The sequence below is a fragment of the Ammodytes marinus genome (genome assembly GCF_949987685.1).
Source record: "Ammodytes marinus genome assembly, chromosome: 21".
NCBI classification, from domain to species: domain Eukaryota; kingdom Metazoa; phylum Chordata; class Actinopteri; order Uranoscopiformes; family Ammodytidae; genus Ammodytes; species Ammodytes marinus.
In genome coordinates, this window is record NC_137225.1 from 22,783,017 (window position 1) to 22,797,823 (window position 14,807).

The 14,807-nt window shown below is 40.5% G+C and overlaps 1 protein-coding gene across 1 annotated transcript in view; it reads left to right on the top strand.

Moving 5' to 3' along the window:
* Positions 1-14,807, top strand: part of LOC307268117 (cadherin-10-like) — an 87,379-nt gene that overhangs the window by 41,969 nt on the left and 30,603 nt on the right. The window contains exons 3-4 of the mRNA XM_080050640.1: positions 9,453-9,747; positions 14,626-14,745. Of these exons, the coding sequence (XP_079906766.1) occupies positions 9,453-9,747; positions 14,626-14,745 (415 nt within the window). The remainder of the gene's footprint in view (positions 1-9,452; positions 9,748-14,625; positions 14,746-14,807) is intronic.

Consider the following 14,807-nt stretch of genomic DNA (forward strand, 5'->3'; position numbering starts at 1 on the left):
AAAGGAAAACGACTGAGATGTGAAGTGGGGGAAACGGAGACTCTGGCAATAGAAAGACAGACAGACAGACAGTCAGACAGACAGACAGACAGACGGACAGACAGACTCACACACACACAGACAGACGGACACACACACACACACACACACACACACACAATTACACACACACACACACACACACACCAGAAGTGCCTAGTCTAGCGGAGCTGGTTGGCTGCTAATCTTTCTAATCTTGCTGTATTGGCCAATGATTTTTTTCCGACTTCTAGTACACTGCCTCTCATTAGCAGGCGAGATGCATGCACGCCTTGGAGGGTCCGGGCTGTCGCTAGGGAGGGGAAGAGAGAGAGAGAGAGAATATTTGTTTATTTCATTATTTTCATACTTTAACCAAAGGGCAAATATCCAGTGAAAAAAAATGAATAAAAAATTGAGAAAAAAAAAAAAAAAAGCGGTTAATGGCCTGTGGTTTGGAAGTGTTTGTGCTGTGCTATCATATCTCATAAAGTATTTACAGCCCCTGATAGGCCCCAGTGGTTCTCTAGGCCTGGTGGGTGAGTAGTGAGCAAGTGAGCTATGTTCTCTGGATGTGAACAGACACACACACACACACACGCACACGCACACACACACACACACGCGCACACACACACACACACACACACACATTCAAACACACACACTTCTTTACACGGCTATACTTATGAGGACATTTGTTGAGTTAATGCATTCCCTAGCCCCTTAGAGTAACCTTAACTATAAGAATTAAATACATAACCCCAACCCTTACACTTACCCTAACCATAAAACCTAGTGTTAACCCTCAAACAGCCCTTTAAAGGCCTGTTGAAACCGGACAAAATGTCCTAACTTACCAAAAATATCCTCACTCATAAGGTCTACAACTCAAATTGGTTCTCTTGAAAATAGTTGAACAAGTGTACACACAAACACACACACACACACACACACACACACACACACACACACACACACACACACACACACACACACACGCACACACACACACACACACATACACACACACACACACACACACACACACAGAAACACGCCTGCAACACAAGCCTTCCAGTAAATGGGCTAGAAATCAAAGGCAAATGCACAGAGACATAAAATGCTTCCCAGTCCTTGTGTGACTCAGCTCAGCGGTCGAGGGAGGCAACCTACTGGGAAGGACTCGAGCGTCTTATGTTAGCAGAGTGGAAAGGTGTGTGTGTGTGTGTGTGTGTGTGTGTGTGTGTGTGTGTGTGTTTGTTTGTAGGGGGTAGGGGGTCTGGGACAGTGATTTTTTTGGTGTGTGTTGATACCAGCTGCTCACCTTGGCAACGGGGCAAGGAGTTTGTGCAATGTGGCCGCCATGGCAACCCCTGCGGTCTCCAGCGGCGACCTGGAGCACACGTTGGCAGTGTTCGTTGATTGGGCTGATAAGTTCCCTGCTTGGGAGTGTGTGTGTGTGTGTGTGTGTGTGTGTGTGTGTGTGTGTGTGTGTGTGTGTGTGTGTGTGTGTGTGTGTGTGTGTGTGTGTGTGTGTGTGTGTGTGTGTGTGCGTGTGTGTGTGTGTGTGTGTGTGTCTCTGTCTCTCAGTGTGTGTGTGTGTGTGTGTCGCTGGGGGAAAAGGGTGTGATGAGGTCGTATGGCGATGCGGCGCAGTAAACATCTGTTGAAGCGATGTCAGAACATACACACACACAGCACCTTGCATTTGTTCCCATGCTAACGCCAGCCTGCCTACTACTGTGTCACACACCTGTCGGTTTGTTTACAGTCCAATGCATTGATTTGCAATGATCAAATTCTCTATATTGTCTCTAAAATGTGATATATATATATTGCTGCGTTTGAGTGGCGTAGTGGATAGAGCGTGTACCATATCGGCTCCGGCCTTCGTTGCAATGGTCGCGGGTTCAAATCCGACCCGTGGACCTTTACTGCAGGTCATCCACCTCTCTCTCTCTCTCTCTCTCTCTCTCTCTCTCTCTCTCTCTCTCTCTCTCTCTCTCTCTCTCTCTGTCTCCCCATTTCAACTCTAGAACTTTCACCACAAGATGTCGCAAACATACACGTTATTACACTGTATCCTCTAGTCTAAAGCCTTCTTTTCATGTCATATTTTTTTTTTTGTTTATACATGTTTGTCTACACTTCTTAAATACATTCTTTCAAAATAAGATATAGGACCACATTTTTCTTGTAAAAACCTTGTAATACATTTTTTTTCAAATCATCTTTGGATAAAAAATTTAACTTATTCACCTGCAGTGTCTTAAAGCCCTAGTGCCCTAAAGTAACATTTGACCTTTTACGCCTATTGCATCTCTGAACCATGTTTATATCTCAAGCTAACAAACCAGCAGACCTGTGATAGTGATGGAGTCTATTTCTGTGTGTGCTCTGAGTTCTGCCATCTGGCCACACTGAAGGCAGCCAGCTTCTCCACAGGCCTGGACACAACGCCTTAAAGGCTAACTGGCCCCATGCCCCAACACACAACCATTTTATACTGACATATTTCTGGGGCCTGACTATAGTGAGGCACAAATAGCATACTAACATTTATTTATTTTTATTTTGAATTTTTTTGGCATTTTCAAGATTTATTAGATAGTACAGAGTTGAAATGGGGAGACAGAGGGAGAAGGGGGATGACCTGCAGTTAAGGGTTCACGGGTCAGATTTAAACCCGCGACCACTGCAACGAAGGCCGGAGCCAATATGGTACACGCTCTATCCACTACGCCCCCTATTTTAATATTTTTAAGATAATTTTTTGGGCAATTTCAAGATTTTCATTAGACAGTTCGGAGAGACAGAGATGAAATGGGGCAGAGAAGGGGAATGACATGCAGAGAACGACCCGGGGTGGATTCTAACCCGGGTCTGCTGTGAAGAGGACTGAGCCTCTATGGGGGGGTGGGGAGGCACTCACTACACCACATTCATTTACAAGCCATATTTGTTGGCCTAAATCAAGTGTATCAAAAATGGTGACCAGATTTCCATTCATTCTGCACTAACATTTGCTGCACTTGAAACTGATTACTTTTCATTTCACAAACAAAGACAAGCGCGCTCAATAAGTTCTCACACGCACAGATGTCTGACAAGTACCACTTCACCGCACAGCCCACTTCTAAAACTGCAAGATGAAGTACGTAGGAGTAGGAAATTAATATCTCTTACAGTTCGAAAAAAAATCCCCACCATTTGATATGCAATATAATGGCATCACTTAACACAGAAGGGCTAATTAAGTGGAAGGTTTTGAAATGTATAGCATTGATGTTATAGAAAGGGTTTTAAGTAGATGTTAACTCACTCCAAATAAATCGTCTCAGGTGGTTTGTGTGTCTGTATAATTGAGAAGGTCAATCACTTTCCAATGCAAATGGCTTCAAGTATTCACTGATCAGGTTTCATTTAGCTTGATTGGAGTGCAGTGAAGTTCCTAGATATTGTTTTTCACTCAAAATTAGCTTGATATACCCTTTAGTTTAAACAATGTCCTTAGAAACCTGTTAAGTAGTGTTCATTCATTTTCCTTTATTTATTCTCGAAAGATCAATTGAGGGTTGACCCTCTTTTACAATGACGTTGAGACAAATTACAGATACACAATATACAATGAGAATACACAACAAGCTTACACAGAGACAACAACAATTAAAACATTCAGATCAGTTGAAAAAAGCGGAACAATAGCCTAAATAAAACAGTTACAAGTGGAGTGGGGCTGATTCAAAATAATAACTTTAAATTGGTTAACAGTTACGAGTGTATTTAGCTGTGTTAGCTGGAGTATGAGTAGAGTACGCCATGTTGTTTGTTTGTTGTTTTGATTTGTCTTTTGTTTTTGTGTTCACTTTTTCAGTTGAGTGTTTGTGTTCCTTAAAAAAAAGTATTTAAAAATAATTAGTTTGATAATAATTGATTGATAATCAGCATGTGTTGTATATCGGTATCAAAAGTATAATGTATGTAAGTGTAAAAACAGCAACTTTATGTTAAGCTAAGCTAACCGGCTACAGGCATTAGCTCTGTATTGGAGATACTTAGAAGTAGTAAGCAATTTAGTTAAGTTAAGTTACTTATGAGTCAATGGTGAAATTGAAATGTGTCTTTCCGCATAGTAGATTTCCCCCAAAAATGGATAGTTCCATTATTTTTAAATGGGGTTGTACGTCTGAGTTAGGCTACTTGGTGACTCCTTAAAGTTACTGCCCTGATCGCCATCTCCATAAGGTAACACACTAACTATGCCTAAGTACCGCATACAACCCCACTTTAAAATAAATAAATATCCCTTTAATGAAATAAGGATGTTGGCCTCTTTTATAGACAAAACCAAATGCAATTTTTATTTTTTTGCAGTGTCCCAAACGTCCCAGTGTTAATGGCTATAGCGTAATGCCTTCTTTTTTTTTACGACGTTCTTCCATAGTAGGCCAGAGGACAGAAAAGGCTAAAGCTAATCGATGTTGCTAGTGCTTCTTCTTGGGCGGGCGACCACTTCTGAATGACCCCTTACCCATCAGCGCATGTGGCTCTCTCTTCTCTCCCTCGTCCTCCTGTGACAGTTTAATTGTATTTTCAATATAAATTGATCACGGTAGCCATTTTGAATGCCCGTCATTGAGTTGCGACATTGATTTCTCTTAGTTTTTTTTTTCCTTTTTTTCACTCAGTTGAAGGGCAGTTGTAAATTGTCGTCTTTTTTTTTTGCCAGCAAGAAGAAGGTGCAACCGACTATAGGGTCATTGCAAAAAGCGCTTGTACAAGTGAAACTCATATTATTAGAATATCATTGAAAATAAATTGGAATTGAAGCAAGAATTCATGCAAAAAGGGGCCCAAACCAAGTACTGAGTACATATGCATGATTATACTTTATAGAGGGCCGACATTTCTGTATTTAAAATCCCTTTTTTATTGATTTCATGTAATATTAAAATTTTCGGAGATTTGGAATGTGGGGTTTTCATAAGCTGTAAGCCATAATAATCAAAAGTATAACAAATAAAGGCTTGACATATTTCACTTTGCATGCAATGAGTCTATACAATATTTCACCTTTTAAGTTGAATTACTGAAATAAATTAGCTTTTTAGCACGATATTCTAATTTTTCGAGTTTCACCTGCAGTTTGATACTTGTAATATCTTTCAAGGGGAAAGCTGAGAAGAAGGAACATCTTGAGAACCCCACTACAAGATCTCCCACACACTAACACACACACACACACACACACACACACACACACACAAGGCACGGCAAGGCAAGGCAAGTTTATTTATATAGCACAATTCAGACACAAGGCCACTCAAAGTGCTTTACAGGGGCAAGATTAGAATACATAAAACACATTATAAAACATTTAAAAGCGAATAAAAGAAGCAAAAAAATAACACACACAAACACACACACACACACACACACACACACACACAGAAGAACCAAACTCTTGAGAACCCCAATACAAGATCTCTCTGTTTCCATAGAAATGACACAGCTTATGTCACACCATTCTATCTCACAATCTCCAACCCCAAACATAAGGAGAAAGGGGGTGGGGGGGGGTCGGGGGGGAGACTCACTAGACGGTTATTAACTGAATTGTCGTGCCAGGCAAAGAGAGAGATAGGCAGCCTGATAGACAATCATAGAAAAAGGGCCAGTGCAGGGCTGAAGCAGCGGGGGAAGAAAGATAATAATGTTGAAGTGGATTGTTTCCAGCCAAACTGACTGAGCCTCTTGTTTGTTGGAAGCACGTACTGTAAAAGAATAAAAAAAAAATAATAATAACAATAATAATGAAATTCCACAGGATATATTGTTCAGGCTTGGTTAGAGTTAGACTAGAGAGAATGATATGAGGAAAACAAGGCTTAAAACACCCCCCCCCCCCACACACACACACACACACACACACACACACACATAGAGACTCACACACACACACACACACACAGATTTACACACGTACACACACACACACACACACACACACACAGAGACTCACAGACTCACAGACTCTCTCTCTCACACACACACACACACACACACACACACACACACACACACACACACACACACATAGAGACTCACACACATACACACACCCCCCCACACACACACACACACACACACACACACACACACACACACTAGATCCTAATCCCAAAGATGCAAAAAAAAACATTCAGCGACATACACACCCACTGGCTTTGTGAAACGTAAACAGGGAAAGAATTGAAAACAGTCATTTCTTTTTACAGCGTACAAAATATTGTTAAAGATGCTTATCCGGAAAGCTGTCGGTGGTCACATGTGCCAGCTTTCTGCCTAACTGATAAAACAGCATGAATTAGTGAGAGCTTGCGAGCACCTGGGACGAAAAGCTTTTTAATATATGATGAGAACGGGAGACTTTGCAATGTGCCTGTCCCCACGTGACACACAAAATATCCCCGCGCAGGCTGTCCACACAGGCCTAGCCAAGAATGGTTGATTGTTTTGGTGGGATTTTTTTATTTTTTTTTTTGCTTTTCGCTACTGTAAATCAACAAGTATGCAGTATACAGAATAATACAGAGAAGTATACATGAGAGTATACAAAAATGCATATTAAAAAATAATAATACAAATAAAACAAGGGCTACATAATAAAGAAATATTTATGGAAGTGAATGTGTTGATAGTTTTCTAATATTTTTTTTTTTTTTTTCGAATGAGCATGTTTTTGTATTCTTTTGTCAAATCACTGAATGTCTCCTCACGATCTACTGCCTGTACGTACAGTAAAACAAAATCCAGTCTTAATACACAGCCTAGATTCTTTAAACGGCACGTTGCTTTGTTTTCATGCCAGTGTACTGAGCCTAGGATGTGTATTAACGCCAGCTTTGTTTTAAGTGCACACACAGTACGCACAGTAGTGGATTGTTGTGAGGAGATAATCACTTATTTTGTCAACTAGTGATATTGACAACAAGCGTTCTCCAGAATCACTGACTCCACCTTTAACGGGGGTGTGGATAACTGACCTCAAAATATCGCCCACTCATCGGCGTAAACATTCAGATATGGAATTACCTTGTACTTTGCAAATATCTGACCTCATTCCGCCCTTATACCTTCCCGACCCCGGCAATTATTATCATGTCCTTGGTTATTAAATAGGAAAGGCAAGCACTACTGGACCGGCTTTTGATTGGTTCTCGGAGATAAATATGTTGGTTAGGGATTTGGTGAAGGAATTAAAATGTCAGCGCATGTTAAGCTGCTGTCGAAAGCAGAATAAAAAATGTAAACGGGCCATGGACAGGGAGGGAGAGGGAGAGAGAGAGAGAGAGAGAGAGAGAGAGAGAGAGAGAGAGAGAGAGATAGAGAGAGAGAGAGAGAGAGAGAGAGAGAGAGAGAATCATAAAGAGAAGCTCCGTTGACTATGGACTTCTGGTAGACCTCTGGTATAAGGAGGTCAGGTTGCTTATCTATCAGTGGATTGGCAGGGCAGCGGAAGTACACACACACACACACACACACACACACACACACACACACATGCTGGAACTGCATAGATGTTGACCCACCTGCATGCTGTACTACACTGTAGAAATAAAAATTCAACGATTTTTGAGTTTTTAGTCCAACTCATACTCTTAAGGTTCAAATGATAACTGCCTACATTTGAACACACACATTCTGGTCCTTCATATACTCGACCACATACACATGCATTCTGTTATAAACTATAATAATTAGACAGTAAGGTAAACTAAAAGCTAAAAATGTTCACAGCAACTGTCTACAATAGATTTTTGAGCTTTGCGGCTAAAACATAACTCTTTAGTTGTGGGGAAAACTGGCTACATTTTGAGATGACCAGCTATCTCTTGTCAAGATATTCTTATCATTCAATGCAACTTCAATTTTGAGTTCCACGTACTAAGTATTCCAAAAAGTAAAAAATTGTGCCAATTAATTATTTTTGTTGTGCAGAAAGTCTTGATAGATAGTTTAATAATCCTGTTAAATGTTTGAATCAACATTTTTGATCGACTTGGTTTTGATTGTTATCTGTATGACAGAGCATAAGTTGGCACAACAGCTATTTATTTGAAATTCTTAGTATGTAGAACTCAAAATTAAACCTGCAGTGTGTAGAATTTTGGGTTTTATTTCCTAGCAGATTTTGTAGAAAGTAATTATAATATCCATAAGTACATTTAATTTAGTGCATAATAGCTGAGAAAAATGTCTTGAATAATTTTTTTTTCCCCTAAGAAAGGGTCTCATATACGTCCATATTTCTGCATATTTTGGACCAAGGACTAGTGCAGCCATCTTGAAAGCGTCATAATTGGAATGTCATCAGGTGCATTGTTTAAAATTTAGAATTGTTCTTGTCCTTGAAGGCCACTGTAGCTTCTGTTATTATTCGAAAGGGGTGGGGTTACCCAGGGAGCGCTGCATTCTAGAACTTTGTAGAACTTTCTTGATGATGTCATATTACACACTGCACCTTTAAAAGCTTTTATACATGCTAAATACATTTTCATTAAACATAAATTATAAGTTATCTCAACAAAAGATAGATTGAACAAAATGTTCTTTAACGTAAGAGTTGTTAGTTGCAACCTGTATGTAACAATTCCAGTAAGAGCTACATACTGAATTTTATTTTATATGACAAATGTGTGTATGTATGTAGTTGTATCTTAATAACCTGTTGACAGTTTACTAAAGATAATATGAATCTGTCACGTTATCATTATTATTAAATCCCAATTATCAAGCTGTCAGCGTGTCTTACTGTATAGAGCCAAGGTGCAGACTATCACTGATTTGTGAATGTAGGTGGAAAACTGTGATTCTAGTTTTAGAAATGTGTTGACATCTTTGGTTTATATACCTGGAATGAAAAAATAATCTCTCAATCAAATAGTGAAACTAGCATTGTGATATTTCTCTTTTCCCGTGGAAATTTAAGTTGACGTTTCTGCCAACAGTGTTCATTCAGACTAGCAACACACTAGCAATAACCTTTTAGTTTTTAGAGTGTGCAAAGTGGACATTTATTAAAATGGAAATAAAAACTAATACTTAAAATGATATTTATATTAATAATAAATGATCAGCTTGTCTTAGCATTTCCCCACAGCTTTACTCTGCATAGTTACAACTATCCAATAAAAATTTGAAAAGTAGACACCAACAAATGCTCATTTTCTTGCATTTTCTACACATCTCCTGACTCCCCCCCCCCTCTCTCTCTCTCTCTCTCTCTCTCTCTCTCTCTCTCTCTCTCTCTCTCCCTCTCTCTCCATTTCAACTCTGTCTTTAATAACAACTACCCAATAAAAAGGTTAAAAAAACACCAAAATATAATCATAATAATAAAACTAATTTTCTTTCTCTTTTCTCCCCAGCTGCACTCTGATTCCGACCGGGGAGATGGGAGCGTGCGTTACGTTTTGACGGGAGAGGGAGCCGGGAATCTCTTCAAGATCGACGAGAAGTCCGGAGACATCCACGCCACCAAGAGGCTGGACCGCGAGGAGAAAGGCTACTACATCCTGCACGCTAAGGCCGTCAACCGCTTCACTAACGAGGCTCTGGAAGGCCAATCAGAATTCATCATTAAGATCCACGATATAAATGACAACGAACCCAAGTTTACCAAGGATCCCTACCTAGCCAGGGTCCCCGAGATGGCTGATATTGGTGAGTTTTTAGGGTGGAATTGTGGTATTACGTGAACTGTTTATTACATTATATTACATAACATGTCATTTAGCAGACGCTTCTATCCAAAGCGACTTACAACTGGAGCACACATTCACACACCGATATCAGCAGCTACCACGCATGGTGCAAGCTAACTATCAGGAGACATTTAGGGTCCAGTGTCTTGCTCAGGGACACGTGGCGGGGAGACTGGGGATCGAACCACAGACCCTATGGTTATGGGTCCACCACCCTATCCACTTCGCCACAGCCCCCCCGTTTATGGTTTACCAATGCAATAAGAATGTGAGATAATTCCAATCATTTCATGGTGGTAGTAGCATGTCATTGTTTTGTTTTTTTCAAAGGTATTACGTAATCTGAGAAACGAACAAAAATTAGATGCTGAAGTTGTAGATGGTTTGAAGGTAATGTTGGTGTAATGCCTAACAATTTGAAAAAAAAAATGTAATGGGTACAGCTGGCAAATAAACTTGAATTTAGCTTTTAAAACCCTATTTATTGATCGTAAAATAGACAATAATTAAGTTTACACAGTTTGAGGTGGTGCTTGTGTGTGTGTGTGTGTGTGTGTGTGTGTGTGTGTGTGTGTGTGTGTGTGTGTGTGTGTGTGTGTGTGTGTGTGTGTGTGTGTGTGTGTGTGTGTGTGTGTGTGTGTGTGTGTGTGTGTGTGTGTGTGTGTGTGTGTGTGTGTGTGTGTGTGTGTGTGTGTGTGTGTGTGTGTGTGTGTGTGTGAGAGAGAGGCACAGGATTAAAAGGCTTATAATTCAGACAGGATAGAGACGTTATAAAATGCCACTCTTACTGGATCAGTGGGACTGTATCAATCATAATAACAACGCAGTCTCCACAAAGACAACCCACTAATTAATTGAGAAAAGACTATGATCCGTTTTATGACCAACAAGTTAAAGTGCGTTTGTGTGTGTGTGTGTATGTGTGTTCGCGCCATGTGTCTGTGTCTGTGTGTGTGTGTGACGGTAACGGCGACTAGCTTAGATAATCTTTTAAATACACTATTGTAAAAAAAAACAGAATTCAATTTAATTACCGGCAGCTGTGTCATCATAGTGGCGTGTAATTGCGGATTCCATTTCTGCAGTGCCACGTTTCTTAGACGGCTAACGCAGCATAGCAACAAACCATTTTCAGTTTTATATCTTGTTTTTTTTCGTATTATCATTTCTGCTTGTCATTCAGCACCGAATTAAACTTTAATTCGACCGTGCACCATCGCTCTAGCTCTTAGCCTCAAAAGTACACGCCTGGTGGCTTCATGAATATGAATAAACAAGAGAAGAAGTGGGCTGCTAATCAATACTTGCATGAAAACATGGCGTTAACGCACTAGCTTCTTCTAGCTTGTGGGACTGTGGGACTTTCGGCCCTTTGCATGTGACAGAGTTGTCACTCGCTCGAGCAAACCCATGAGAGAGTGTGTGTGTGTGTGTGTGTGTGTGTGTGTGTGTGTGTGTGTGTGTGTGTGTGTGTGTGTGTGTGTGTGTGTGTGTGTGTGTGTCTTTGTGCGTCTTCGTCTGTATGTGTGTGTGTGTGAGCGAACCCAAGAGAGTGGTGGCCGGCACTTATCTGAGGGCAGCACACCGGTGGCACCATGGCAACAACCGAGGTGTGATGTCACCGCTTGGCAGAGCATGTGTTCACGAGTGACTGGGTCCACAGTCCAGACACTGGCCTTCCCTTTAAGAACGTCACTGGCCCTGCTTTAAGAACATCACACACACTCCATGGTTTATTATAGACTCAGTGATACGGACATTCTGCTCCTTGGAAGACTTTAAAGGAATACTTCAACATTTAGCTTTTTGCCTCTCTCTCCGGCTTAAGAAAAGACCACAGAAACCGTTCCTGTAACTATGCGTGCATTCTTTTTTTGGCATTTTCAAGGATATTGGATAGAACAGACTTGAAATAGGGAGACAGAGAGAGGGGGGGATGACCTGCAGTAAAGGTCCACGGGTCGGATTTGAACCCGCGACCACAGGCCGGAGCCGATATGGTACGCGCTCTATGCAATATAACATAGTAAATTAACAAGTCTCAACAAGCACAAAGGAGTATTTAGTGATGGCGTAAAGTTTATCTTTTGACTTGCTCACCTTGACTACCAGTGTTTGAGCTACAGTAAGCTAACCTGGATGAACAACCTTTGCCCAATTATATTTAAAAAATGCAGGTGGCGTAGTGGATAGAGCGCGTACCATATTGGCTCCGGCCTCCGTTGCAGTGGTCGTGGGTTCAAATCCGACTCGTGGACCTTTACTGCAGGTCATCCCCCCTCTCCCTCTGTCTCCCCATTTCAACTCTGTACTGTCTAATAAAGCTTGAAAATGCCAAAAAAAAAAAAAAATGCACACACAGTTACAGGAACAATGTCTGTCGACTTTTCTTGAGCCGTTGATAATTAATAATTCAACATTCAAAATGTTGAATTATTACCTCAATGCTTTCCCTTCTTTGACAACTGAATGAATACAGTTGAGAAAATGCACAAAAAAAAACTGCGATTATTTCTGAGAAAAAAAAAAATCTCAGAAGCTCAAAGTCGGCAGTGACAAGATGGCTGATGTGGATCAGTGATATTTTTCTAAAAGCCGGCGTTTGAGAAAATCCTCTTTCTCGTCTAATTCCCCAGTTAAAGGTTTTAGTGATCAGGGTTCGCTGAATCCTCCTCCAACTGTCACTTACACCAAATCAGACAGACGCGGTCTTTCTCTCTTTCTCTCGGATTTTTGTTTTTTGGGGGGTTTTATTTATTTTTGAATTTTTCCCAAGCAAATCCTTCAATCTAGCCACTTTGAATGGCATGGCTATTAAAGCCCCTGAAAAGCTGGTCTAAAATGGTAGAAAAAAAATCACCAAAATGATATCACAGTTGGGTGTCTTAATAGGCTTTAATACAAAAATCTGATGTGAAAATGAACGTTCAAAAATATTATAAAACTTAATAAAAAAAAAAAAAGCTTTTTAGTGTAAGTAGAACATTTGATTGGACTGTGTGGATGTGGCCGTATCAAAGGGTCTCCATGGCAACAGTCATTGTTTTCATAGAACGTTCTATCATACTGTGATTGGTTAAAAATGCTTACTGTGTCTTAAAGGAATACTTCACCCATACCATACGGAACCAGCGTTGTATCATTATAAAATCACTATTATAATATAATGAATGAGGTTTTTCTTTCCTCAGTCTTCCCTCAGTCTTCCCTTGGCCCAGCTGTCCTGTTAATCCTAACCCTTACTGTGATGTCACAAGAAGGAAACTGTAGGGATAGACAGTGAGACCATAAAACACTCTTTCTGCCTTTTCTCAGGCTAAGATGATCCGATGTACATTTTTTTTGCACATTTATACTAAATAGGATCTCCGAGTTCAATACACCTTCATATTCCAACCGGTGAAGTAGGCCTTTAAGAACCAGATCTGAACCAGATTACTGTAAAATGTATCAAACACGGGGCGCTCCGGTGGCGTAGTGGATAGAGCGCGTACCATATTGGCTCCGGCCTTCGTTGCAGTGGTCGCGGGTTCAAATCCGACCCGTGGACCTTTACTGCAGGTCATCCCCCTCTCTCTCTGTCTCCCCATTTCAACTCTGTACTGTCTAATAAAGCTTGAAAATACCAACAAAAATTATCTTAAAAAATTAAAAAATCATCAAACTTAAATGACAATATCTTTAATTTGGATTGATGAATAAGCCTAGACAAAGCTAGTTTCAGATGCTTACTATCATGCGACTAACTCCCCACATTACATAGTTGGAAGGATTTTCTGTATTTGGGTGTTTTCGTGGCCTTTAAAGGAGGGGGGGAAGAGGACTCACAATTCTCACCCCTTCAAATTACCTCCATGGGGGGTCGTTATACCATTGTATCGCACAGTTCTATATTTATACCTTCTTTGCCATTAAATATTTCTACTCAATTAATTCTCTCTTCTGCATGTAATGAGGCAACACTTCTTCTTGGCCCCGCAAGGCGCCATTTGGGAGGTAGCACTTGGCTAACCGTCTCCCTTTGTTCTCCCCCCCAAAATAGGGCCTCGAAAAATGTATCACTATAGTGTTGTTTGTCTGTGTGCTATCTATATCAGATATTCGCCATTCTTAGACACACGCTAGAAATAATGTGGTTATACTTATCAGCTTCTTGGGGTTTGTTAAAAGGCCTGTGTCAGTGCTTGCCTGGTAGTTTCGCTTACAGAGAGATATATACTTAGAAAAATACATTAGGACGTATCGATTGAGTGGGAAAATCAATCAAGTGTAAGGGGCTTTAAGTGGCACGAGGAATAAAGATGGGGTCGGGTAATGCAAAAGGACAGACATGATCAGTTGGTGCATATACTGTATGGGCCATGATTACCTCATCAGAAGTTGCATCAGTTTAAAGGTGTAGTATGCAGTATAAGTGGAGGAGGGTTTGTTTACATTTACAGAGCCTGCAGTTAGTTTACAAAACTTATCATTCTTACTATTGAATAATTCTATCATCATAAATCAAAACTAAATTATTTTGGGGGTCGCCTGTAACCAAACGTAAGACTAGAATATGTTTGTAAACCAAACTGTGGGCCCTGCTGCTGTAAACAACAACAACAGTGAAACAGTAACTTTTCAGGAAGCTTTCTGACTTCAAACAGTGTTCCAGGGATCACATTTTACTGTGAGGAAAGTTATTCAGTTATGAGAAAAATATATAAGAAAATGTTCACTTCTCTGACACACACAAAGTTACAAATGCACTTTTAAACTTCAACCAACTATCCAGCAATGCAATTTTCAGCAGTATTGAAGAGTTGATCTTTTTTTTTCTCTTTTTTTTCTCCCCCAGGTACCTCTGTTATCCAGGTGACAGCGACTGACGCGGACGACGCTACGTATGGGAACAGTGCCCGGGTTGTTTACAGCATTCTGGAAGGAATGCCCTACTTCTCAGTGGACCCTGAAACCGGTCAGTGTCACACCATGCGTTCCAATCCCCATACTTCCCTACTATTTAGTATGCCAGAAAAA